The following is a 25,405-nucleotide window of genomic DNA, read 5'->3' on the forward strand; positions in this document are numbered from 1 at the left end:
CGCTTTGTGATAGAGCGGAGGTTGTGTGTTGCCAAGATATCTCACCCTCGGCATTGCATGGCGCCGATGGCGACATCCGGGTAGAGAATCCCCCTGTTAGATTTGTATTCTGGAACCAAAGGAATATCTTGTGGCTTGGGCTCGAAGCAGCCCGAGACTGGCGATGATCGATGCATGAGGGAGAGAAGAGGGAAGCGGAGAAACGTCGAACCAACTAGTTAACTAGTGAAGAGGGGACGCTCGATGGCAGCACGCGCTGAGACGTGCGGGTCGATTCAGCAGAAAAACCACCACAAAACACACGCGTAGCAATCAGGAAATAGCAAGAAACCCAAATGTAGGGGTCAGGTCGGGGAGGTGTAAGAAGGTGTATTCTAGAACTAGCTATCCGGCCACGGTACTGCCGGCTATGTCACATAGTCTGGATGGCACCCATGTAGTAGGGGGAGGGTGTCTCCCCACTACACTAGTTAAATAACTACACAGACGGAAGACTTGCTGCCTCAGGCATTAATATGCTTGTAGCCCAGAAAGTTAATATTGAATTGGCAAATATAACAGGCGTCAATTCTTCACAGCAAACAGAAACCCGTCGTAATTCTTTTCTCCTACGGTTTGGATTGCTGTGGCGTCTACCAAGTCGTTCACCCCAGTACCCTCGATGAGCTTGCGGATTCCCTTAACGCGAGCATCCTTCTCGGCCTCATCAGCGGAAGCAATTTTCCCATTCCAGATCACGTTATCGACAATGATAATTGCTCGGGGACGGGCCATTTCCACGGCGAGAGTGAAATACTCGAGGCCGTCCTCCTTATTCGCATCGATAAAGACGAAATCAAACGGCGCCCGTTCTTTTCGACGCATCTCAGTCAACAGAGCCGGCATGACTTCAAGTGCTAGGCCCGTCAAAATCTCAACTCGCGACGACAAGCCTGCCTTTGCAAGGTTTTTAGCTGCGAGTTCCACAAATTCCGGTCTGCGCTCAATAGTCGTCACTTTGACCTCTGGGTCCGCGGTAGACATCCACGCAGCGCTGTATCCGCCCATAGTTCCAACTTCCAGAATATTCTTTGCATTGCACGCGCGAGCCAGGAGCATCAAGAACTTGGCTTGTGTCGCCGAGCAGGCAATATCCGGCGCACCTGCAGCTAGAGAATCATGATTAATATTCTCCAGCACATCGTAGTATCCTTTCTCGGAACAATGAAGATGGGTTTTGATGTATGCATCCACGGATATGAACCGAGGGGTTGTCTCGTGAGGGGGAGGGCCATACGGCGACTTGCATGCTAGGGCGTTTTCCATTGGATAATACCTGTGTCTGCCTTCAACGGCTGATTAGGTCAATTCAGTATGAAAGGAGATTTCGAGTCGTGGAAGGTCATCGCGCTGCAGGGGGTTCGAAGCGGATATTAATATTTCGCGCAGTTGCTACTCAGGTGACACAAGCCTCGCATATCTGCACGAGTGGCAACATTTAAAAATTCTAATTCTTGAGCGGAATCGCATATACTAGTGTAGAGTTGTCTTAGGTCCGCATTGGTGCACCGTTACACTTCGAGTTTTCCCCCGGGCAGTGGTTTCTGAAGGTACTGTGATCCGCACCACGTCTAATCAATCAAATTGCTCTTTATCTCATATGCTCATTCTTATTCCCCTTACGTCATCCAGAACCAACCTGAGGCTCTTTGTTTGTAGCAATAACTACTCAATAAGAAACCGTTGACGCCTCAGGCTTAAAGGTCATGTGACATACCCTTGCCGTATCTCGACGGCGGAGTTTCTTTCTCCCGCCCATCGCGGCCGCGGATATCGAATGCAGCTTTTGCTTCAAATTTGAGATGTCGCAACTCGGCGAGGCAACAGCGATAGCTCCGAAGATCTGCCAAGGTCGGGTACCGATTCGTCGCCCTCAGAGATCGGGCCCAGCGCCGGCGCGGGGTCCCGAAGTAATGCCAGCTGCCCACCAAATCTCGCCCTCGCCCTTCGTCAATCCCTCGCGGGTCTGATGGATCGCCATCAAACGGAGTCCAATGAAACAGATGATCCACGATGGGTTCATTTCAAAGCAAGCCACACATTTCGGTCTGCTGCTGGCTCGCTGACCGGCGGGTGTTATGTTATCTCCGCTATCTCCAAAGTCGATGACCGATGGGGCTTGGCGGCGCAGTCTTGGCGCTTTCGGTCGACCTGTTTCCGGCCTTCCAGCCCACTTTGCATAGTAAAATGCAACTTGGAAGAGCTAGGCGCCTAGCTTCCATGACGTGGGTGACTGGCAAGACATGCATTATATGTCTGTGGCTGCACGTGGGACAACTTCGTCCCTCGAGGGTACAAAGGACAGTGGCGCCCCCATGTATAAAGTACCTACATCTACGACTAACTGAACTATCATGAGAGCCAGGGCGTTATCCCAACGGACCGCCAGATCGAGATCATCAAGCCAATCGGATGATCGCATACTCCGACTGTCAAAGGATGGTACTTTTCAAATCGCCGTTTTCGAAGATTTGCACTTTGCTGAAGGTAATAATTCTGATTCCCTTGCCATGATGCGATGCATCGGTCTAATCATGTCGCAGATGACGATGACGATGACAAGACAAAAGAGGTGATGAAATCGGTTCTGTCCGAAGAGGTTGTTCAACTCGTCGTTCTCAATGGAGATTTGATATCTGGTGAAGCTGTGCACAGCTCCAATTCCAGCGACCATCTTCACAATTTGGTATCGCCTTTGGTCGAAGTCGAGCAGCCGTGGGCGTCAACATATGGCAATCATGACAGTGATGCCAATTTGGATCCGTACAAGGATATCTTCAAGCATGAAACCCAATACCCGACATGCTTGACAAAGAGTGATATCTCGGGACCAGGAGCAGGAGTGACGAACTACTATCTAATGGTTTATCCTTATGATGAGTCAAGTGGCCCGCCTGCGCTTTTGCTTTGGTTTTTCGACTCTCGTGGTGGTAAAAGTCTTTCCAACTGCGATGCGAATACCACTACGGGTGCACGGGGGGACTGGGTCGATAAATCGGTACATTTCTACCCTGCTCGCATGGAAAACATTCTGGCTAATTCAAGAACAGGTCACCCGGTGGTTTATCGAGACCAATTCTCATTTGACGCGCCATTTTGGACGCACGATTCCGTCTCTCGCATTTTATCATATCCCGGTCCACGCCATGCGCGCATACCAAAAAGAAGGGGTGAACGAGAGCACAACGCCGGGAATCAATGGCGAAACTGTTGTCTCACAAGGTTCAGGGGACACTGATTACGCCGGCCAGGACAGTCCATTCATGCAATCCCTCCTCAATACCACGGGACTGATAGCCACGTTCAGTGGCCATGATCACGATAATGACTGGTAACTTTCCCTGGCGCTCAGTATCTACCCACGCGCTCGCTAATCCACACAGGTGCTTTAAATGGAACAACCATATCGAAGATCAAAACTTAACCGGTAATGGCCTCAACATGTGCTATGGACGCCATACCGGATACGGAGGCTATGGAAATGCATCACGGGGTGCACGACAAATACTGTTTAATCAAGAATCCTTAGACAAGGAGATCTACACATGGATCCGGCTGGAAGATGGATCAGTCTCGGCTGCAGTTACGCTAAACTCGACCTATGGCGAAGATCACTATATGCCTGGACTGACAAGTAAGCGGGTGGAGACATCGGGAGCCTTTGGGATTCAGAATCAGTCCTCTTCGCTGCTACTTTTGCTGCTTTTGTGGTTGGCGATATTCTCGGTCGCGCACTGGAGACGTTCATAAAGGCCCGCGGTCACGCGATTTCACACTGGTGTACCAGATCGATATTCAAAATCGAATAGATTCAAAAAAGAATTTTTACATGCGATGTGATCATTCACCCTCATCTTTGAGGTAATCATGAAACAAGGATCCCCTGGGCAATCTTTGGACTCAAGCATCCAGGAGATGTCACGTGACTAACCGGAGATGCTTGGTATTTTACATGGGCAGTCGCAGCGACCCATTATCCCACTTCTATCGTGAAAAGTAAAGGGGTCTTCAGTATTCAATTAAATTTTGCTTTTCTTAGTGTGTGGATGGAAAACTCGATGTTGTTTTGGTTCTGAACCGCCGTCGAGGCTCCTTACGGATTCGATTTGTATCAAAATTTTCGATGCAGCATGACGGGGACCCCAGGCATATTTGAATTGAAAATCTGACAAAAAAAGGACATTCCACGGCGGAGTCTCAGATTTGACGGTGTGAGTAAAATGACTCAGGATCGTTGTCACAGTGGTTCGAAATTTCTTTCTTTCCTACGAACTGTTCCGCTCTCTACAAGGGGGCGATGGCGGATGTGAACCTTTTGAAACATTACCAGCCCAAAGTGCAACGCTTGGCGGATTCTAGCCCTGAGAAGACCCAGGAGTGTTTCTGATAAAATTTTCTTCGACTTTCAGAAGTATCTGATAGTCGTCTATGATTCAATATGCTTGGTAGACAAGTAATAATCTACCCAGCGCGAGCACACCGAGTGACAAAACATGCAGAAATCGCAGCAAGCACTTTGCTGGACCGTGGAAATCTCGAATGTTCGAATACAATAATCATCTGAAGCATTTATCGATTAAGATACAGAAAACGACAAGGCTGATCATCACACTCGAAGCTTAAACTGTTGTTGCAGTCGGGTAGTACCGTAATCTAGATCGCAAAGCCGATTCGTTTGACGCGTAGCCGAAACAAGCCACCACACTACCGATTATTCTAAATGCGAAGATAGGTAACAATATTCCGCGTTCCGCGTTTGCCGTCGCTTTCATAGCCCCTTTTGCGACTGGGTACGTAGCTCATCGTAGCTGGTCACATTCTTTGCAGGGCTTCGGTTCTCACCGACGATTTGGAGAGTCATGCGGGCACGCCTCAAGGGTGAAAAAGGGGCAATCGCAGGCCGAGTTGCATTCTCCACTTGTTTCCACCGCAGGAAATTCCAGCCCGAGGGTCCACAATTCATTCCATGGCCTGATTCAACCACTACTAAATATTCAGCTATGTCAACTCCGGGGTAGTGGGGATTGTGAGACTTACTCCCTGTGCATCTAGGGCTGTTGCACAAACTGTCCACCTGATCATCTGCCACCGATTAAAAGGAGTACCCCACGCCACAAAGCCAATAGCTCTAGAACGCTTCCAGGGGGAGATTTCAGGAACGAGCCTCAATGTTTCTATTTTGAATCGCGTGACTCCTTGAAAACAGCCCCTGGAAAATAGCGACTATGTTGACCTCATTCTATTCGATGTATGGATGAGAGACTATCCCCACAACTGATCCGCCAGCCATTAGCATGATGAGCCGCCGGTAGCGAGCAGATAGACATGTCGGATCGTATCCTCACACCGCTGGAATAAAGCAAACATGATTTAATATTCCTGGATTGTGATTCTTGATCGAGCCGACCGCTCATGTGAGCGACGCCTTCATATCAGGTATAAATCGAGGGAGTGGTCCTCCATTCAGCCAGCCTCCTTGCGTTGGTTTTTTTTTATTTTTTTTTAAGAAAAATAAAACCAATTTACATCCGTCTCTCTCCCAATTCATCGCCACCAGCAAAAGGAAAGTCCAGCAGCATTCTTACGGGCCAGACGTTGAGAATTATATCAATCTTCAATTGCCGCATTTCTCTCGTGTCTTTTTATTTCTGCGGTCTGCGCCAAGATGTTCTCCTCGAGTCGTATCCTCGGATCACGCGTGGTGAGGTCATCTGTGATCCCTCGTTCGGCCTTAGCAAACACAACCGCTACACAATGCTCTCGTTTCCACCGATCTGCGATTTCGCAAAATGCAATCGAAGATAACCAGATTCCGGTCACTGTTTTTTCTGCTGGTGAGGGTACTGCAGACAAAGGAACAGTCAACATCGATCAAGCCTCGCGCCTCCGCAATGAATCGGCTTCCTCACCACACTATGATGCTGTCCACCCCTTGACACGGAAGCTATACGACCAGATGCCACATACAATGCGCAGTATGAGCGTGTACGGGAAAACAATCATAATTACTGGCGGTGCTCGAGGACTCGGAAACTCCATGACTCGGGCGTGTGCGGAGGCTGGCGCGAAGAACATCATCATATTTGATGCCAACCAAGAACTTGGAGACGAAGCGGCGGCAGAGCTCCATGATAAAACCGGCTTGCCAATTTCCTTCTTCAAAGTTGATGTTCGTGACGCCGCCGCGATCAATGCTGCCGTCGATGCCTGTGTGGAGCGATATGGTGCCCCTGATGTTCTTGTGAATGCGGCCGGGATTGCCGATTCCAACATCAAAGCAGAGACGTACGACGTTCAAATGTTTCGACGCCTGATTGACATCAACCTGACCGGATCCTTCCTGATGTCCCAGGCCGTTGGGCGCGCGATGATGGCCGCTGAAAAGCCCGGCAGTATTGTTCTGGTCGCTTCGATGTCTGGATCTGTGGTCAACTATCCACAAGAACAAAGTTGCTACAATGCATCCAAGGCCGGCGTGATCCAGCTTGGAAAGTCGCTAGCGGCCGAATGGGCTAAGAATCAGATTCGAGTCAATTGCATTTCGCCTGGCTATATGGACACTGCGCTGAATCGTGTCCCCGCTCTCGACGCCCAAAAGAAGATTTGGAAGTCATTGACGCCTCAGAACCGACTTGGGGATGTTGATGAGCTCAATGGTCTCTGTGTCTTCCTCGCCTCGGATTCGTCCAAGTTCATGACCGGCGCCAACTGCATCATTGATGGTGGTTACACTTGCTACTAGGTAGCACTCTGCGAGTCCGACTCGGTCGCGTGTGACATGGTGATGTAGAATGGTCTGCGGTTAAAAATGGGTTTTAATTCTGACATGCGCCAGAAAGGGTGCGTTGATATTTGACGATTAGCCTGGGAGCAACACTTCAAAAAAGAGATTTTATTGCGAGTCACTAGACTAGACATCTCATAGAATTTGGGGATTGTTTGTTAGCCATTATTCATTAAATTTCTCAATCGGAAGAGTCCCCAGTAAAAACATGAGAACATGGTAAAATATAACATGCTCAGATCCTCAGGGGGAGCAGGCATTTAGAGAAACCAAAGCGTGTGTCAAAATCATTAGACAGAGGATAGGAGTCCTTAACCTCCAACGCTCGACAATGACCGATGGTTTAGCCATATCGGACATTCTGAGAAGCTTCACCGAACCAATCATCCATGTCCAATGATTCTTGGTAAGGAGCGAAGTTGACGACGGTGCTTTTTGTCGTGGTGTATGCATGGTATGCATCGATGCCATTCTCGCTTCCAACCCCGCTCGCGGGTTTTGCACCACCCCAAGGGCTGCTGGGATCGTTTCGATGGTGGGTATTGACCCAGACAATTCCCGCCTCGATCTTCTCGGACACACGGAAAGCACGAGCGAGGTCGGTTGTCCAAATTCCTGCCCCAAGACCGAATTCTGTATCGTTGGCCAGAGCAAGTGCCTCGTCTTCGGTGTCAAACCCAACCACCACAATCACCGGGCCAAATAATTCGCGTCGCCAGATGGGCATGTTCGTAATCTGTCCGTCTCTCGAAACAAGAACAGTGGGCTCGTAAAAGTATCCTCTTGAAAAATCAAAGCCATCGAGGGCAGACCTTCCTTGCAGCCGCTTTCCCCCAACGAGAGGTCTCACCGCAAAGTTTTCAAGAGCTTCGGCAACATAGCGATCCACTTTGGCTAGCTGTTTCCGAGAAATGAGTGGTCCCATCATGGACTGCGGGTGGATGGGTGCCCCCATGCGGGCAGTTATTCCGTCGACCTTGGTCTTCAAGGCTTGCAACAGATTGTCCATGATTGTGTTGTCGACAATGATTCTTGTACTGGCCACACAGGTTTGTCCACTGGCGATGTAACTTCCGAACGCGATTCCATTCACTGCTGCTTGGACATTGGCGTCCGCAAAAACCAGAAGTGGTGCTTTGCCTCCCAGTTCCGCTGTAAATGGACAGAGCTTGCCCCCGGCAATCGCTCCGATAGCTCTCCCCATTTCAGTTCCCCCAGTGACATCGACTTTGCGTACAAGGGGATGTGACACCAACGCTGGTCCCACACTGCTACCAGTGCCTGGTAGAACGTTGAAGACGCCAGCCGGCACACCTGCCCGGTGGAGGATCTTGCCCAGTAAGATGGATGTCAATGGGGTCAGCTCGCTCGGCTTCAGAATGACGCTATTCCCCGCTGCCAGAGCGGGCGCTAGTTTCTTGGTGGCGATCAAGAGGGGGTGATTGAAGGAGGTGATCAGCACCACGACCCCTAGTGGGACTCGAGATGTGAAATTGTGCAGCTTTCCGGTTGTTGGGAGGACCGATTGCTCGTCAACGCGGAGAAGGGCGGCGTAGTATTTGAACCATCGCACGAGGGACGGCAGTTGCGTTTTCATCTCGCGGATGACTCGGCCAGTTTGTCTCGACTCGAGGTTGATTAATTCTGGGAGTGCGTCTGTAAGCAAGAGGGCACATTTGTCGAGCACATCCGCGCGCTGCGAGCACTCCATACGCGACCAGACTCTCGATTGAAACGCCGCATGCGCTACACGAACGGCCGTGTCGAGATCATCTTCAGAGGGAACATGGCATCTACCGCCGCATCAGACACCGTCTTTGTTGGAGCAGCAGCCAACTTACTCGGCAATGAGTTCTCCTGTCGATGGATCCTCGATCAAGAGCCTTCGGTGTTGGTCAGCGCTGCGTTCTCTATCAATGTCAGTGGAGCATCAATATCTTACGGCTCTCTCCCACCAGTAGGCCCAAGCTCCTTCCCATCGACCCATGGGTAGTATGGTCCTGACATGCTGGCTGTTTGGCGTGAGTGTGGTGAAATAATACGTCAATAAACCACCTGGCGGCTAGCTCGGCCTGTCAAGAGCTCTCCCCGTCCGCGGCTATGTAGGCGAGGGTCAAGTAGCGATCTATGTCGTACTTTGCGTTGGCGCAATCTGAATGCCAAGGTCTCAAAATTGGACTCTGGCGCTGTCCTCGAGAGGGGTTGAGAGGGTGATTGAGATGGGGAGATGCACGTTGGATAGTGCTGCACATGCTTCGATGTATGGCCGGCTTAGTAAGGTACCACATTGCGCTCCTAGTTAACTATAGGTTATCGCACTCCAACGATATCTTATCTTTGTGGATGTTTTGTTGAATAGCCCGCTGGCATAGCTCAGGGAATTAAACTGCTTCTGGCCAATTTAGTCTAACTTCAAACTATTAGTAGCTACCGAAGATAAGGCTGACATTGCAGATAAGAGAGCCTCGCTCTCCGTACTGTTTGGTTCGGCCTCGCGTGTAGTTTCTGTTACATAAAGTATCTGGTACTTTGCTCTTTACCTTAGGATCATATGCACTGTGTCAACGCAGACGCAGCGCTACTACAACAATGTTGTAGTAGTACAACGCTGGCAGTTCCCCGCTTGCGTGCGGGGCTGGCCATCTCCACTCGGCCGCGGCCGGAACTCATCAACAACCCACCCGCCACGACGCCGAGCTGAATTACACACTTGGATTTACATTCAACATTTCTTCCTGTGTTAAAAGTTGATATTCTTTATCTGGAGAGTTCGAGGTCTTGCAGTGACGGGAAGCAAGCTCAAGCGAGGGGTCCAAATGGCAGACATTGAGTATCTCAAGGGACTACGAGCCGTTCGAGAACGTGCTCATATCGTGCTCAAGGCAGCCGAAAGAGATGAGCTGACGCACTTTACCTATCACGGCGAGAAAATGCCCGAGGTTGCAGACTATGTGGCGGGCATCATCAAGGTGCGCACCAAGAAAGTCCAGCGAGGGAAAGTACGTGACGACTAAAGCCAGCATCGCATCTAGCGAGACTTCGGTCCTTCCAATTTCGATAAGATCCCTCCTCACGGCCGGTGGCAGCACTTTGACATCGGTGGCATCCCACGAGTGGATCAGCTCATCAAGGGCTGGCAGGCTGCGCAATACGATGATCTCGAAATCACTCGGCGTCTCATCGACCTGTTCTTTGTGGCCGTACTTCTCGACGCGGGAGCGGGCGACGTGTGGACCTTTACCGAGCCGGGGACAGGCAATGTCTACGGGCGCAGTGAAGGTATTGCAGTAGCTGCTTTGTACATGTTCAAAGCGGGTACACTTGCCGGGTCTGGGACAAGTGGTAGGAATGAGGCCGTTGACGGTAAGCAGCTCAATACAACGATGAGCAATTTATATAGGGCTAACAAGTTACAGGCCACGGCCTCGCTTCCCTTCAGATTGAGACGTTCAGGAAACACTTCCAAATCACGCCGGATAACGAAATCATCAGTGACAGCTCTCGCGTCGATCTGTTGAACAGTGTGGGGTCGTCCCTTTTGAGTCTGCCCGATATTTTCGGCGAAAGTGGGCGACCTGGAAATCTCGTTGGTACATCAGCTCTTTCGTTCTAAAGCTCAAAGTCAGTGGTTGACCTTGGATTCTAGACTACCTGCTAGCCCAGAGAATCGGAAAGGAAGACCTCGACTACGAGGTCTTGTGGTCTGTGCTACAGCAAGTCCTCCTGCCTGCGTGGCCCAAAAACAGAACACACGTCGCAGGTGTCCCGATTGGAGATGCCTGGCCTCTAGAAACACTGAAACGGCAAAGCGAGGGCCAAAAAAGCGAAAACGACACTCTTTCCATCCAGCCTTTCCACAAGTTGACCCAATGGCTTGCATACTCGCTGTCGGTGCCCTTCATCCGTGTTCTGAAACTCCAGTGGGAAAAGATCGACCGAGGAACAGGGCTGCCCGAATACCGAAATGGTGGCCTGTTCGTGGATCTGGGTGTCCTCCTACTCAAAGACCAGGTTTTAAAGCAAGGACAGCAGAACTCTCAGCAGGAGACCCCGAGCTTCAATGCGACCAGCGATGTGATCGTGGAATGGCGCGCAATGACTGTTGCATTGCTCGATAAGCTCCATGAAATTATCTCCGCTCAGTTCACACAGCAAGGAATTTGTCTGAGCATGGCCCAGATGCTGGAAGCCGGGACTTGGAAAGGTGGCCGGGAGTTGGCTGCGAAGTACCGTCCTCAAACCAAGTCCAGCCCTATCGTGATTCAAGGGGACGGTACCTTATTCTAGGAGTATACTACTAGAAGATGTTGTGGTCTCGTCTTCCTCGTCTTCCTCCAGTCTTCCGGGTAGCTGTTAGATCTCTAATAGAACTCGGGTCAATGAGTGCCTATTTCAATATTATATCGTGATTTTAATCGACACTGGAGTAACTCTCTATCAAGTAATAAAACTTTCCGTGTCAAAAGGCTAATCAAATTTATGCTGTAAAATATGCAATATCACATATCAATTCTGATGTTCTGCAGGTAAATTAAGTATCAGTAGGCATTGACAGTGTCATTTTCGACACGTCATCCCGACCAGCCCACTTCGAGGTGACTGTCTTCAGCTGGGTATAGAAATTGACACCAGGCCGGCCATAGAAAGTATTGGCACCACCTCCGGCAACGCTCTTCTTGTTGCCAGTGAACGAGAACATCGGAAGTGGTACGGGAATCGGAACATTGACTCCCACCTGGCCAGCCTCGATATTCTTGCGGAACCTCTCCGCGGAAATCCCCGAAGATGTAAAGATTGCTGTGCCATTTCCGTAGGGGTTCGCATTGATCAATTCAATTGCGCTATCGAGCGTGTCCACGTGAAGGCAAACGAGAACCGGGCCGAAGATTTCTTCCTTGTAGCACCGCATTGAAGGAGTGACATTGCTGATAATTGTTGGAGCGACCCAGTTCCCCCTAGGGTATTTTGGGTGTTTGAAGTTACGTCCATCGAGAAGAATGTCGGACCCCTCGCTTTCAGCACTAGTGATCAAGTCTTGGATTCTGGTTTTACTTTGGGGGGTCACGACAGGGCCAAGGTCTGCCTTGTCTTCAAAGCCGCCATCCACACGAAGAGACTTTGCTTGTTTAACCAAGTCTGAGATCCAGGATTTTGTTTCGCCGACAAAGATAACAGCAGACAAAGCCATGCATCGCTGGCCGGCTGCACCAAATGCTGCGGCGGAAATAGCCTCCAGGGTCGAATCCTTATCAGCATCAGGCAAGACAACGGCATGGTTCTTTGCCCCGAGGTTTGCTTGCACCCGTTTGCCATTAGCAGAGCCTCTTTCGTAAATATATTCTCCCGCTGCATTGCTCCCGACAAAGCTAATGGCCTTGATGACTGGGGTATCGAGCAGATGGTTCACTGTGTCGTGAGCCCCATGGACCACATTGATCACACCCTTGGGAAAACCAGCTTTGGCTGCCAGCTCCATAAGTATCATGGCTGCACCTGGTGCTCGTTCCGATGGTTTTAAAACAACGGTGTTACCGGTAATTGTCGCTATCGGTATGCACCATAGAGGAATCATGGCAGGGAAATCTTGTCCGTCGTCAGTATCGTCGCTCAGAATTATTCAGACGCAAGACTCACTGAATGGGCATATAACACCCACGACACCGAGCGGCTCCCGATAAGTCCTTGTTTCCATATCTTTGGCGACTTCCAGAACCTCGCCCTTCATATATTCAGGACCGGCACACGCAGCCTCCGCTACCTGTAGACCCCGTAGAACGTCGCCCTTGGAGTCAGCCAGAGTCTTGCCTTGTTCCAGAGTGATGACAGCAGCAAGTCGGTCCCAATGCTCTCTGATCAAGGCAACGAAGCGGAACATGATCTGCTGCCTCGCAATGGCCGACATGGCCCTCCACGGAGGAAACGCTTTCTGGGCCGACACTAATGCATCATCGAGCTCAGAGGTCGTCATTTTCGGGACTCTCGAGACAAGCTCGTTAGTCGCGGGATCGTGGACATCGATAAAGTCCTTGGTGGCCGAGTGTCGAAATTCATTGTCAACAAAGTAGAGCGTGTCTCTCGGTTCGGCGATTTTGTCGTGTGCGCGTGGGAAGGACGTGGCCGAAGTGCCCAGCGCACTGCCAAATTCCAGCTTTGAGGACATTCCGGTAGTATGGGTCTCGCTGCTTGCAAATGAGGGACGTGGAAGCGGATCTCTCAGCGAGCCTCCGAGTTGTCGCTGACCAGAACAGGTTCGAGGGCTGTAAATTCCAAAGGATAGGGCACTTGGCTGCTGAAATGGCGAGGAGATGAGAGAGGTTGTGCTTTTTGGGAGGAAGCCGGTGGTCGAAGTGGACAGATGAAAGAGCGGGGGTTTCTCATGAAAAGGTACCCCTCACTCCGCTTTCTGTTGCACATTTGGGCATCGCCGCAGACGCTAGTGCACATCGGAATCAATTCCTAATACTCTCACAGTTGCTCCTGGATATGTGCACGGCTATCAAGTGTATAGAATATGATTTCTAGATCAGTGCGTTACGGATCTCGAAAATTCGCCAAGCAATGCTTCCAATCCACTAGCGAGGCACAACAAAGAGCTCCAACTGTAGTGCAGTCAACATCCGGTGACCCTGATCAGGGAACGGCATCCGCACCGAGTATAGCTGACCCAGTTGAGGGTTTGCTGGATACCTATAGCCTCGCTGGTTGCTCATGTAGCTCATGTAGCCTTCTTGTTATCTGTTGTGACCGGCGTGTTGTGTTCAACGCTGGCAGCTTGAGCGGTAGAACTAGAGGATATACTTGATTCGAAATCGAGTCTCAAATCTTCGAGCTGATTGTGTTGTAGTGCGACCAGGAAAAACTCGAGTCGTAAGCTGGATGTTACGGCCATCAACATTCTGCGGGGCCATCAGAGTGGGTCGGAGGAGCCGCTAATGAGGAACGAAAGGAGCAGGACCTCGCTGGGTAGCGCTGTCGACAATTAGCATCAGTTCAAGCAGTCGCAATTCTTACTGGAGCGGTCATGCAGAGAGTCTGCAGTTGAGTGTGGAAAGAAGTGACCCCTGTTAGACGTTTTCCGGCATACGTTCTCGGAGAAAGATCCTTGTATCCCCGGATAAACGAGTGTCTATCTTCTTGGCACGTCGATATGACTGGTGGGCCCCGAAAGCTCGAGGATCAGTGTGGAGCACGGGCAGAGCCTTTTCAGGTTTATCCGTATGGATGAGGACCTGAGTCGTATCCAGGAGGCTGGTCTCGCGTGGTTTTCCGGGCTGCGATGGTACGCACGGCGAAAATATGGAGTTGACAGCTGGGTTCTTCACCCGTCTACTGCACTCCATGACTTAGTTGGCATCCTACCCCCGCATCAACAGTGGAGAGGCCCACCTATAGCCTAGCTGCCAAGTCTGGGGAACTGGGGAAGCAATGCGGGCCCCGGTCACCTCGTGGCTCCGCTGCCACTCACATAGAGGTACGCTAGAGCTGTGTATGTGCCAAGATGACATATCCGACAGTCTATATATTCCCCGCCCGTACCATTTAACGATGCTTAAGCTCATAGCTTCCCTGTCTGTGCTAACTCTTTCTCTGGACGATCTTCTAGGCGGGACAATATCTCGATTTGAACAGTTTCTTCACCATGGCCTCCACAGATATCGTCAAGGGAGATGTCGAGTATGCCGACCGACCCTCCCACATTGAGACTCTTCCAAAACCCTCACAAGTCACCGAGATCGGCACTTTCCGTGTTGTGGGCTTGACATCTGATGATGCAGACTTCTATACCAATTATCCCGAGGAGGCCCGGAAGAAGGTCTTCCGCAAAGTCGACTCGCGTCTGATTCCCATGTTGGCGGTGTTGTATCTAATCAGCCATATTGATCGGGCCAACATTGGCAATGCAAAAATCGAGGGCATGGTTGAAGACCTAGGCATGACCGGGGTGCAGTATAATACGGTTCTTTCTATCTGTACGTCTTCCTCGAAAGGCCCCATCAAGCTCATCCTTCATACTGCGGCATTCCTGGCAATGACTAACCTCCACGACTATAGTTTTCGTTCCTTACGTTTTGCTTGAAGTTCCAAGCAACATTCTTCTGAAAAAGTTCAAGAGGCCATCAACATATCTTGGGATTCTTGTCCTGTCTTGGGGCATTGTCATGACATGCACCGGTCTGGTCCAGAACTTCAGTGGTCTGATGGTCACCCGGGTTTTACTCGGTGTCTTCGAGTGAGGCTCACTAGCATATCGGGTTGACTGCACTAACAAAATGAATTTCAGGGCGGGATTCTTTCCTGGTGCTATCTACCTTTGTTCCTACTGGTATATGCCAAAGGACTTGGCTCTGCGCATTTCCTACTTTTACTGCGCTAGTGCGCTTTCGGGTGCATTCTCTGGTCTCCTAGCTGCCGCGATTGCGCAGATGGATGGCGTCGGCGGCCTCGAGGGCTGGAGATGGATCTTCATTCTCGAAGGTCTTGCTAGCGTCGTTCTAGCGGTTGCATGCTTTTTCTGTCTTATTGACACTCCCGCCCTGTCCGGACGCTGGCTTTCTGAAGATGAGATACGGTACTTGAATCTCTCCATGTTCATCAAACAAGGAGGCACGAGTGTAGAGGAGACCAGCTTCAAATTCCGGGATCTCAAGATGGTCCTTACGAACTGGCGGGTCTATGTGCAGGCGTACTTTTTACTTTGCCAGTCGGCTTTGTCATATGGTATGATCCCAGCCTACATCTTCACTATTGCCATAGACTTACCCCTGAAACAGGAACCAAATTTACTCTCCCCACCATCACCAAGGCAATGGGTTTCAGCGACACCAATGCTCAGCTCACGTCGGCACCTCCCTATGTGGCGGCCGCGGTATCAGCTATCATGTTTGCACGGCTCTCGGATCGCTTCTTCTGGCGAATGCCATTCGTGGCAATCCCGATGATGATTTGCGTTGTCGCATACGCGGTCATCATGTCGCTGCATGGGGCCCTCTCAGAAAAGAAAGGAGTTGCCTATTTCGCTGTTGTCCTTGCCGTCATCGGCATCTATCCTATCCAAGCCGCAGCAGCCTCTTGGAATGCAAATAATATCGCCCCGTCCTCCCGACGAGCCGTGGGCATTGCACTCATGAACTGCGTTGGCAATGTTGGTGGAATTCTGGGCAGCTTCATGTACCTGGAGAAGGAGAAGCCAAAGTATTACACGGGGTTCGGCCTTAGCCTCGCCCTTGCTGGCTTTGGGCTTTTTGTTGCCCTATTCCTCGAGTGGAGCTACAAGATTGGCAACGCAAAGAAGGCGAAGCTTGCTGACGATGCGAGAGTTCGGTATACTGAGGAAGAGCTCTTTGACTTGGGAGATCGATCACCGTTGTTTAAATATGTTTTGTAGTTTGCGAGTCGCCCCTTGAACTTCTAACTGAATTGAATTCTGAATTCAAATATTTACCATCTGCAGTTTTCAGTGTGTTATAAACCCCTTTCATCTGATATCAAGTACATACGACCATAGGGTGTGGAGAACAGGGCTTCCCGTCCGCTCAGCCGTACTTAAGCCACACGCCGGCAGGTTAGTAGTATGGTGGGTGACCACATGCGAATCCCTGCTGTTGTATGTTTTTTATATTTTTGCTATTTTCTTTTCCTCTGATCCTGTTTTCCTCTGATCCTGTTTTCCTCTGAGCCCAACAATATCAGGTAGTTAACAATACCACTCACAAAATACGTCAAGTGTGTCCAACCAGATTGGTCCATTTCCGCTGGCACAATCGGCAGCCTCCCAGTAGACACCAGTAGCAAAATTCCTGGATTGAATTTTGGATCCGAGGATAGCCCAGAGTTAACGTCCGAGATTTTAGCAAGTTGGTTTCGATCGATCATATGACTCACAATCAACTTTCGTCTTTTGAGCTAAAATTCATGCGGAATCACGCCAAGGCTCTTACTACATCGAAGCGGGCTTTTCCTGACCAGCCATTGCAACTACCGTTCGTATAGATGTAGTGTCAAAGGGATTTTCTTTCTGATATGCAAGAACTTTTATCGATTTGATACTTTTTAAGCTGCGCCTGATTTTCGTGGCGGTTCAACTAGCGACTCGGCGAACTAACTAAGTAAAAGTGGAATCAGTATTAGCACCATGGAAACCGCATTTCACACTTCTACTTGGTGAGTCTTCTATCTCAATCTCAAACACAGGCTCTTCAGGGCTTTCTTGGAGCCGCTGTCAACAATTCCCTCAAATCCACATCTACTGGTAAGCTGACCGACTTAATATCTGCACCCCCGACCACCATGTCTCACTATCTGGAACGGTGAAATAAAAATCCCATGTCTCTTTCCATCTAGTGGAATCCCCTACACATGCGGTTTGCGGGCGATTCGAAGCTAACTCAGAAGGCGAGCGCCAACCTCGTATACGGAGACCGTCACCTGCCCGTCAGCTAGTTGGATGCGACGGGTGAGACCCCACGAACGAGAATTTGGTGGATAATGTTGGCGGCGCCATAAACGAACCTATTTTGAGATTTGTAACTTCTTGACAAGTCAACCTGCTGAAGAATGCGAGTGGCCTGTCCGAGATGTAACTATGTCTCAAATCGTTCCCCGCAAAAAGAGGCATGGCACAACCGGCAGGGTCCATCGGGTACGAAGACCCACCGCGCTTGCTTGTCGTGCAGACCGCTGAACTTCTCTCGATTCCTGATTTCTACAGCGAGCAGCCAGGCCTGAGCACAGGTGAGACATACTCCAGATGGCACGGTCGACCGCGACGGGCCATGCTATTTTTACCAGTACTCGGCCTCTAAGATCCACGGATACTCTCATGCAGGTTCTGCATCGCTATCCGAGGCAGGTGTTGTACTGGCCTTCGGTTAGCCAGTGCTTCCACCAAGGACATTTCTGCGCCCTTCTAATTCGACTAGCAATTCCGGACTAGGCAAGAATGGTGAGAAGTCTCTGGAGCTATATCTAATGAAAACCGAAGGTCACCAGATCCGTCTCGCTCCTGCCATGCTTGCTCCTACACCCGGGAAAGAAGGTATATAAAGCACGCCTAGGGTCGCCCCTAGAAGTCCTTTCAGCAACAAACTCCGTTCCCCCTCCATTCATCTAGCTATCGCAAATACAATCGCAATGCACTTCACCACCACTCTCGTCGCCGCCGTGGCCGCCCTGACGCCTCTTGTCAGCGCTGTAGGCAATGCCAAAGTCGTCAACAAATGCGGCTTCCCTGTTTACCTGTGGTCCGTTGGAGGCTCGGTTGGCCCAGCAAAGACTGTGAAGTCCGGTGGCACATACTCTGAGGTCCTGCACCACGACCCAGCTTCCGGAGGCATCGCCATAAAAATCACCACTGTGCCGAATGGCATTTACAACGGAAGCCCCCAGACCAATTTTGCCTATACTTTGGACGGCCAGCAGGTCTGGTACGATCTGTCGGATGTCTTCGGTGACCCATTCTCCGGTCATGCCATCGGCGTCAAGCCCTCACTCAACTGTCCAAAGATCTGCTGGCCCAATGGCGTGGCTACGAGTGGAGCCAGTCAAACGAAGGTCTGCAGTGCCAACTCCGATATCACTCTTACTCTCTGCTCAGGCACTTGCTAGTGGAAGATGGTGGACTTGGTAGGATGTCATATTATCTGGCTGATCAGAGGAATAATTTAATGAACAAATTATAAGCATGTCAATATCGATTTCTTAATAATGATCTTGTCTATATTGCTTTATAAGTCACTGGTTCAAGCAGCCTCGATTGACTGTAAGCATGGATGTAAAAAGGTATGGCTTGTCAAAAGCAGGCGTCCCATCCGAGCTTCCCGGAAACCCAAAACCGCTCCAGCACTTCCTTTGCCGCCAGAGGGCCATGCGTCCCCGTGGCAGCACTCAAATCTGTCAAACACTCCGTGACAAAGCTCCTAATGCCTAGGCCACCCCTGCTGCTTGGACACCCCGCACCATCAGTGACCAGAGCAGATTGCCATTACTTCTCAGATTTAGGCCAAGGGCGCTGCGAATGAGCCCATGTAAGATTCGTGTCTCCATGTAACAATTATTTTTCAACAAGGGGCCGTGTGGCAGGACACCGAGGCTTTGGAGTGACGAAAGACAGTAGAGGGCCACCGCACTTTGGAAAGTATTCAAGAGCTTATTATACTCATCAAACCGCTCGTTTTCCTCGGCCCACTCTGCCGAGAAATCATAAACACGACGGACGTCGCAAGCATCTTGTCGAAATTAATCGTCCTCCACGAATCCTTCTTCCATCAGGCCCGCTATTGATGCGCGCGCACGAATGCGGTTAATATTCATTATTTCCACAAATAGCGACATAGGGCACATCTGGAACGCGAATCCGTTACCTCCAAATTGCTTTATGACCAGGTATATTTCGTCGGCAGGGATGGAAGTGATGAGCATATCGGAGGCAGGAGATGCGGTGTCTCCATTTACCGCCAGGCTAAACAATAGTCAGCACAGGTAATAGGCATGTCTTTGTAGCAGGTTCCGGGCCGGAACTTACAAAACGTAGCACAGAACAATGGGCATCGCTGCAAATTGAACCGCTACTTTGTGCATGCCACCGCGAAGCGTGATGAGTCCACGAACTCCCTCCATATGATAACGCCAGTGTTGCGAGATCCCCTGCTGGGCCTGGTGTGCCATTACTTCTACTAGTCCAGTGATGGCATGACGACACTGGAAGAAAACAACAACTCACGTCTAGCAGTAGCAGTGTCAAGATCCCAGTGAGTACTCGATGACTGTCCCGCTTCTTAATCATATGAAGGTCATTATTCAATGACCGAATCACATGCCCTCGATAATTGTAGAAATTCTTTTCCAGTGACTTGGAGTCGGGATTATGGCCAGATTGGTTCATTCGATGGCTGAGGGTTATACAGACCAGGCCGAGTTTGGCATAATCCGGTGCATGTAGGGCCTTCTTGAAGAGTTCCGCGGGAATCCTGTAGATATTGATATTGGAACTCAGCAGCAGGATCTGGGAGAGTCTGGGGTACATGCAATTATTGACTGTGTGATCGATCAGCGCTTTGTGTACAGTCTGTTCAAAGGTCATGTGACGCACAGTATTCTAACGACTCAACCAAAGGGTGAACTTCGGTCTTCAACTCGAAGCCAGGCACAGCCAGTTCCCGCAACCCTCCGACGATACGGAGCTGCCTCTTGATGGTTCACAGCGGACGCTTTCTACATTCCACTTGGTGTTCTTCGGACTCTTCGTGCCCACGGGTTTGCGCTGTCGAGGCTTGACCTTGCCCGGCGCCAGCCACTTTCACTCGCAGCAGAGGAGCGTCGCCATATCCTGGGCAGTCGACCCCGGACTTTGCGCATCGTTTACACCCTGGGGTCTCGAAATCGCATACCAAGCGTTGTCGTAGGCATTCCCAGCAGTGCCGCTTTGGACGTTCGACTATTATGGCGGGTGAAATACGGAAACAATTATTTTCTGATCGAGGTGCAAGGATTTTCCGATCGACAGCCTAAACGAGGGGGCCTAGCGGGGCATCTCACCTGGCTACTAGGATGTCCAGGGAATGGGCTGAACATCAACTGATTGTGATTAAGGATGGCATTGGCGTTTTGCTTTGGAGCTAGTTGTTTGATAGAGAATTTCGATTTGGCAGCACTAGACATACTACTGGGAGTGATTTTCGATGAACAACAATAATTCGTTCAATTTTGACCAACGCTATTATCTTGTAGTACAGTTTAGCAATCGCAAAGTACACCATGAGCCTCATATCATTTGCGATCTTCTCTTCTATTTCTAATTACAGTGTGTCAGGCTCTTCGGGTAGAAGATATGCCCCATTGCTTAATTCGAATTTTAGTGACCGCGTCCAGTGAAGTTCACATCATCAATCAAAACATTCCCCGTAACTGAAGAATCCTCAGAATCACACGCAACGACAATATTCAGGATATCATCGGATCTCTTTGCCGTGTATGTTCCAGTGAGAGCGGTCCATTCTTCGAGATCAAACAGCTGCGTCGAAGCGATTGCGCCGATCGTAGCATTGCGGCCCATGTAGACATAAACTGAACAATACTCGGAGCCCGACGGCGATGGAACCTGCACCTGCACGCTAAAGTCGTACTTTTCGTGTGGCTTGAGGTGCTTCAAGTGCTGAGAGATGGTGTTGCCGCGGTTTCCTACTGCGGTTTGCAGGTTCCTATGACCAGCTTCGTCAGTACTCGTTGCTAGTGGAGATGCGATGACGAGTTATTGTTTCTCACAGATAGTATTCACCACTATAGGCGCTGGTACCGCTGGTGACCTTGGCCACATTAACAGCGGATGAGAACCAGGGTTTCAAAGTCCCAGTCTCGAACGACGGGTTCAACACGGCGTTACACGCGGAGAGAGCCATGACGGTAGTGCAGACTTGGCTATTGCTTAGCTTTGGGGTATGATTCTTGGTGCGAGGAGCGACGCTTATAAACCATCGCCATCTGAAACATTCAAGGCTGGAGCGCCGGCTTAGCCGACTCGGGCCCGATTTACCCTGTTAACATAAGTGCAATGTCTCTTTTCGGCCAGCAAGAAGGTTTGATTTAGGGGGTCTAAGCTGACAGCTTGAAACCTGCCCTCTCGAGATGCGATTTCTTTTTTCTGGAGCTGATAGTACGATCGCTCAGCTTGCGAGCATGCCGCACATCAGAGCTAATATTTTCATAGTGGGTTGTTTTTCACCCTGTCAGACGGGGGTTCTTCAGCCTGGGGACCCCCACTCCTATTCCCGAGAGTGGGCCTCCATAAGCTAGCATCTCGAAATTTTGCATCCGAATTCGCATCAATTGGCATTTTGTCAGTATTCACAAAGCGTGTTGCATCCAGACTGACTTTGTCCACTGCGTATTTTACTGAGATCTATTGGTAGTCTTTTCCAGGGAAATCGATGTCGGGTCGACTAAAGGCACTTGATCATTTCCATTCATTATCCATCATTCGTTCCGGAACGGCTCGAGATCATAAATCTCTCCTTCGAATCGGAAACCCGCCACTCCATCCGAACCATCCGGTCTCCAGCGGGCCTTTGACAAAACAAATCACATATGATACACCGACAAAAACGATACTCACCGTTCCCGCCAGAACCCAGCCGCTCTCGCCATAGACACGGTTGCCCACTGCGGTTCCCATCAGCTGACCACAGAACACCCCAATCATGTATGCTGTATTGACTCGACTGCGAGCTTTCGGAGCGACGTGAAAAATCGCCGTACGGTTCGCAATCTGCGTCATCTGCAAGCCAAAGTCCTGGAAGGCCGCTTGAAGGATCGGGCCGGCGAGAAGGAATGTCCCGGTATAGGCACCGATACAAATACCAGTGAAAATAATGGTGAGGCTGATAGCGATCGAAAAATGTTGCGAGTACTTGTCAATCACGAAGCGGGAGTAAAAAGGTCCCAAGAGAATCGGGGTGAGCCCTGCCAAGGAGAGCAAACTGATCTGGATGGTTGAGAAGTAGTATGGGCTGCCCGACAGAAGGAATGTCAAGGTTGTCCAGAAGCTGGTGAATGTCGCAGAGAGAAAGAACCCCATCAGCGTCGCTTGCACGAGAACGGGGGAGGTGATAAGATAGGTCGCAATGGATACCAAGATCTTGAAATAGGAAACATCCGTGTTGACTGGCGGATAATCCGGCAAGAATGCCCATATCAAGAGAACAATGAGGTACTGCAGGCCAAGAGCCAGCCAATAGATGTTCCGCCACGAAATATACGCGGCAATGATGCCGGCTAGGAGTCGAGCGAATAGCAGCCCAAGTACAATTCCCGAAGACACGATGGAAAGGGCCGTTGCCCGTCGAGCAGGGGGGACAAGGTCTCCCACAAGTGGAAGCATGATTTGCTGCGAGATAATTAGGTCACTGAATTATCCAAGTAGATTGTTGCGAGCAAAACTCACTGGTGTCACTGTCGTGACCGATGACAGACAATTCAGAGAGAGAAAGACCTCAAAGGAGCTCGTTATACAGAGCCCGATCCATAATGTTGCGGTGAAGAATGTCAAAAAAAGAATGAACGGTCTTCTCCGAACAATATCGCCGAGCGGGCAAATGAAAATGATTCCCGTTACATACCCCGCCTGGCTGCAGGTGGGTATCAAGGAAGCTCTTTCCTGAGATACATTAAAGAAATGTGCAAGGTCATCCAGGATCGGATGCGAGTAATATAGGTTGGCAACCTGTTCCATACACAGTCAGCGATGACTTCGAGAACCATGATAATCTCATCATTGAGGGGAAACTGTTTTCTCTCGCACCGTAAAAGTCCCTGCGAAGGCGAATAAGAAATTCAATGGGAGTCCGAACTTAAGAGGATTTTCCGGATTCCATCGACACCACGGTGGTGTCCATAATAATAAATTGACGACACGGCGCCAGAATTTATGTCCATCAGTCTTGCCACTTGGTCCAGTTGCATTGTCATGGGTATTTTCCGGGGTATTGCCATCCTGGAAAATGGTGGAAATCGCACTGGATTCCTCCCTGTCATCTTTTTCCGGGTGGGACTGATCAGACGTGTCTGGATCCGGATGTGTCTGGTCATTCGACTGAAACATCCTCCTGAACCTCGGCCTGGGAATTGATAAATCCTATTCTCCGTGTGAGACTCTCATCGTTGGAATTTTTTGAGGATTTTGTCGCGGGAAAAAACCCGTGCAAGAAGATCGCTGCTGCGTTGCGGAATTGACCGAAAACAGCGTGCAGAGCTTAGCCGGAGCCCCACCCGCATAACCGGCTGCGCGGGGGGACAAGCTTGATTGCGATGCCTTCGGATTTCTAGCCGGTCAGTACATATCCAATGACATTGGGAAAGTCTGCTAAAATAAAATAAAAAATATCAGTACCGTTCGCTTTATCGCGATCGGGAAGTTGGGTCTGGCCGAGTTAGGGGAGGCCTTTACTTGCACCTGAAGCACATCGTGCCCATCCGAGCCGATTCCGCGATAGATCCGACGACCCCGCGGGGTATTTAACGGATTTTTCGAGTCGAGGCTGTTTGCGAGCTGGCTGTGATATGCCGGACCATTCGATGTCACCTTCGGTTCAGAGCTATCAGGAGGGCAAACTTGGTGAAGCGGCAACAGAAGTATATGATTTTAAGCATTTGACTGAAACACTCGTGAACTACATATTTGAGGGTGGAATCAGATTACAATTTTTGATCGATAATCGATGCTGCTCCAGTGTAGGACACTAAACCTCCATGCCCACAGTGGATCTCGCATGTTTTCTACAGCCCTGCATAGTACCTACTACTCTGGTACAATGCAGGTGGCTCAAGGTGAACCACGGTCCTACCTGTATCAGAGCGCAGGGGCTATCCCATGTGATTTATTATGAGGGGATCGGATCAAATCCAGGTTCAAATAAGGCAAGATTTGCGTACATGTCCAATACAGTGTATTCTCATGGGAATCAGTACAGCTACTCGTAACTAGCCCTTGCCTACTTAGGTAATCCAGGTATCCAGTAACTAACTATGAGCTTGACGGGCGAGGGAAACCTTTGCTCTCCGCGCGACCGTCCAACTCTCCCAACACTCTTCGTCTACCATGCACGTTCCACGGCCACCACATTCACTCCAACAGAGGCCCGTTGATGATGGCAAAAACCAGAGACTATCAGGATGATGCATCTGACAGCCACGCCATGTGGCGCCATGCGACTTCCCACTCGCAAACTGAACAGCCCCTACGCCTTGCGTCGCTAGCGCGATTCGATCCTGCGAAGAAACCCGCTTGGACTCGCTTCTTGGGGTACTCGATGCCCTGTCAGGTCACATCGGACACTTTCTCTTCCTCAACCCGACCCCCAGTCCACAAACGGGCACCGATCATCGCAGATCGGCTCTGTCGGCAGCGAGAATGGGGCAAGGTACAAGATGCCATCGCAATTCCTCCCCATCCTCGACTCTCCACGCCCCAGATATCGCAACGCTCAATCAGCACCGGTTCTCTACATCTACCAGCCCAGACTCGTCAACGGGCGCTGGGCACCGCCCCCGTCTCGCCCAAGACGGCACACGCCGCACGCACCGCCGGTGGCTTGCCGGACGCTAAGCTCTGGCAAGCTTTGCCCAAGACGCGCCGCCGACGGACTGGACGGGGGCCAATCAGCCTGGGCAGCAAAGCTTGGTGGCATCTCGCGCTTGGCCGTGTATAGGCAAACTCCCATGGGCAACCAGACCTCCCCGCGCTCTGATCGGAGCCCCAGGATTGCTTTCCCTCAGGTCGCAGCCGGTCTAACTGGAACAGTGAATTCGGGGCCCGGAAGGGCTGCTCGACTAGCACAGCTCGGGTCTAGCGGTGACTATCGCTCACTCTTCAAACCAATGGCTGCATGACTCGCAAGGGCGTCCACGCTCGCTCGGAGGCAATGGTTGGACAGTCCGGCGTCAGAGATTTGCTCATCCCGTCAGCCTGTTCAGCCGCTGGCGTAGATGTTAAATAGTGGCGTAGCCCACTGGCAAGCCTCTTTGTGAGCCGGAGTTCTCCCAAGTGCCGTAAGAAGTGCACATTCTTGCTGCTTGCTGCTGCTCTTTTTCCTT

General features: G+C 50.5%; 10 protein-coding genes across 10 annotated transcripts, besides 5 other annotated features; 5 read left to right on the forward strand and 5 right to left on the reverse strand.

The window, feature by feature from the left end:
- Positions 1-564: 564 nt before the first annotated feature.
- N7532_007247 (O-methyltransferase) lies at positions 565-1,305 on the reverse strand (the record flags this gene model as incomplete). The annotated part of the gene is made up of 1 exon (XM_056619740.1): positions 565-1,305. The coding sequence occupies one exon, from the start codon at positions 1,303-1,305 to the stop codon at positions 565-567; it is 741 nt and encodes a 246-aa protein (XP_056473106.1).
- Positions 1,306-2,393: 1,088 nt separating this feature from the next.
- N7532_007248 (metallophosphoesterase family protein) lies at positions 2,394-3,848 on the forward strand (the record flags this gene model as incomplete). Its single annotated transcript, XM_056619741.1, has 5 exons — positions 2,394-2,526; positions 2,583-3,037; positions 3,090-3,370; positions 3,423-3,673; positions 3,718-3,848. The coding sequence occupies 5 exons, from the start codon at positions 2,394-2,396 to the stop codon at positions 3,846-3,848; spliced, it is 1,251 nt and encodes a 416-aa protein (XP_056473107.1).
- Positions 3,849-5,704: 1,856 nt separating this feature from the next.
- On the forward strand, positions 5,705-6,781 carry N7532_007249 (uncharacterized protein; the record flags this gene model as incomplete). Its single annotated transcript, XM_056619742.1, has 1 exon — positions 5,705-6,781. The coding sequence occupies one exon, from the start codon at positions 5,705-5,707 to the stop codon at positions 6,779-6,781; it is 1,077 nt and encodes a 358-aa protein (XP_056473108.1).
- A 385-nt stretch (positions 6,782-7,166) lies between these two features.
- On the reverse strand, positions 7,167-8,830 carry N7532_007250 (aldehyde dehydrogenase; the record flags this gene model as incomplete). Its single annotated transcript, XM_056619743.1, has 3 exons — positions 7,167-8,616; positions 8,665-8,733; positions 8,766-8,830. The coding sequence occupies 3 exons, from the start codon at positions 8,828-8,830 to the stop codon at positions 7,167-7,169; spliced, it is 1,584 nt and encodes a 527-aa protein (XP_056473109.1).
- Positions 8,831-9,639: 809 nt separating this feature from the next.
- Positions 9,640-11,110, forward strand: N7532_007251 (URC4/urg3 family protein; the record flags this gene model as incomplete). The annotated part of the gene is made up of 4 exons (XM_056619744.1): positions 9,640-9,792; positions 9,856-10,186; positions 10,240-10,413; positions 10,470-11,110. The coding sequence occupies 4 exons, from the start codon at positions 9,640-9,642 to the stop codon at positions 11,108-11,110; spliced, it is 1,299 nt and encodes a 432-aa protein (XP_056473110.1).
- A 244-nt stretch (positions 11,111-11,354) lies between these two features.
- Positions 11,355-13,237, reverse strand: N7532_007252 (CoA-acylating methylmalonate-semialdehyde dehydrogenase; the record flags this gene model as incomplete). Its single annotated transcript, XM_056619745.1, has 3 exons — positions 11,355-12,406; positions 12,458-13,080; positions 13,212-13,237. 3 exons carry the CDS (start codon positions 13,235-13,237, stop codon positions 11,355-11,357), a joined length of 1,701 nt encoding a protein of 566 aa, XP_056473111.1.
- Positions 13,238-14,462: 1,225 nt separating this feature from the next.
- Positions 14,463-14,793: a sequence feature (Protein overlapping with rRNA (N7532_007253, KAJ5094962.1) was converted to a misc_feature.).
- Positions 14,794-14,875: 82 nt separating this feature from the next.
- Positions 14,876-15,053: a sequence feature (Protein overlapping with rRNA (N7532_007253, KAJ5094962.1) was converted to a misc_feature.).
- Positions 15,054-15,104: 51 nt separating this feature from the next.
- Positions 15,105-15,541: a sequence feature (Protein overlapping with rRNA (N7532_007253, KAJ5094962.1) was converted to a misc_feature.).
- A 53-nt stretch (positions 15,542-15,594) lies between these two features.
- Positions 15,595-16,207: a sequence feature (Protein overlapping with rRNA (N7532_007253, KAJ5094962.1) was converted to a misc_feature.).
- A 67-nt stretch (positions 16,208-16,274) lies between these two features.
- Positions 16,275-16,482: a sequence feature (Protein overlapping with rRNA (N7532_007253, KAJ5094962.1) was converted to a misc_feature.).
- A 1,471-nt stretch (positions 16,483-17,953) lies between these two features.
- Positions 17,954-18,427, forward strand: N7532_007254 (uncharacterized protein; the record flags this gene model as incomplete). The annotated part of the gene is made up of 1 exon (XM_056619747.1): positions 17,954-18,427. One exon carries the CDS (start codon positions 17,954-17,956, stop codon positions 18,425-18,427), a length of 474 nt encoding a protein of 157 aa, XP_056473113.1.
- Positions 18,428-19,057: 630 nt separating this feature from the next.
- N7532_007255 (uncharacterized protein) lies at positions 19,058-21,216 on the reverse strand (the record flags this gene model as incomplete). The annotated part of the gene is made up of 7 exons (XM_056619748.1): positions 19,058-19,280; positions 19,344-19,474; positions 19,542-19,855; positions 19,911-20,007; positions 20,482-20,612; positions 20,681-21,018; positions 21,083-21,216. The coding sequence occupies 7 exons, from the start codon at positions 21,214-21,216 to the stop codon at positions 19,058-19,060; spliced, it is 1,368 nt and encodes a 455-aa protein (XP_056473114.1).
- A 599-nt stretch (positions 21,217-21,815) lies between these two features.
- On the reverse strand, positions 21,816-22,694 carry N7532_007256 (uncharacterized protein; the record flags this gene model as incomplete). The annotated part of the gene is made up of 1 exon (XM_056619749.1): positions 21,816-22,694. The coding sequence occupies one exon, from the start codon at positions 22,692-22,694 to the stop codon at positions 21,816-21,818; it is 879 nt and encodes a 292-aa protein (XP_056473115.1).
- Positions 22,695-24,507: 1,813 nt separating this feature from the next.
- N7532_007257 (uncharacterized protein) lies at positions 24,508-25,020 on the forward strand (the record flags this gene model as incomplete). Its single annotated transcript, XM_056619750.1, has 1 exon — positions 24,508-25,020. One exon carries the CDS (start codon positions 24,508-24,510, stop codon positions 25,018-25,020), a length of 513 nt encoding a protein of 170 aa, XP_056473116.1.
- Positions 25,021-25,405: the final 385 nt, after the last annotated feature.

Source organism: Penicillium argentinense (genome assembly GCF_028826775.1).
Source record: "Penicillium argentinense strain IBT 30761 chromosome Unknown utg000006l_segment0_segment0, whole genome shotgun sequence".
In the NCBI taxonomy this organism is placed as follows: domain Eukaryota; kingdom Fungi; phylum Ascomycota; class Eurotiomycetes; order Eurotiales; family Aspergillaceae; genus Penicillium; species Penicillium argentinense.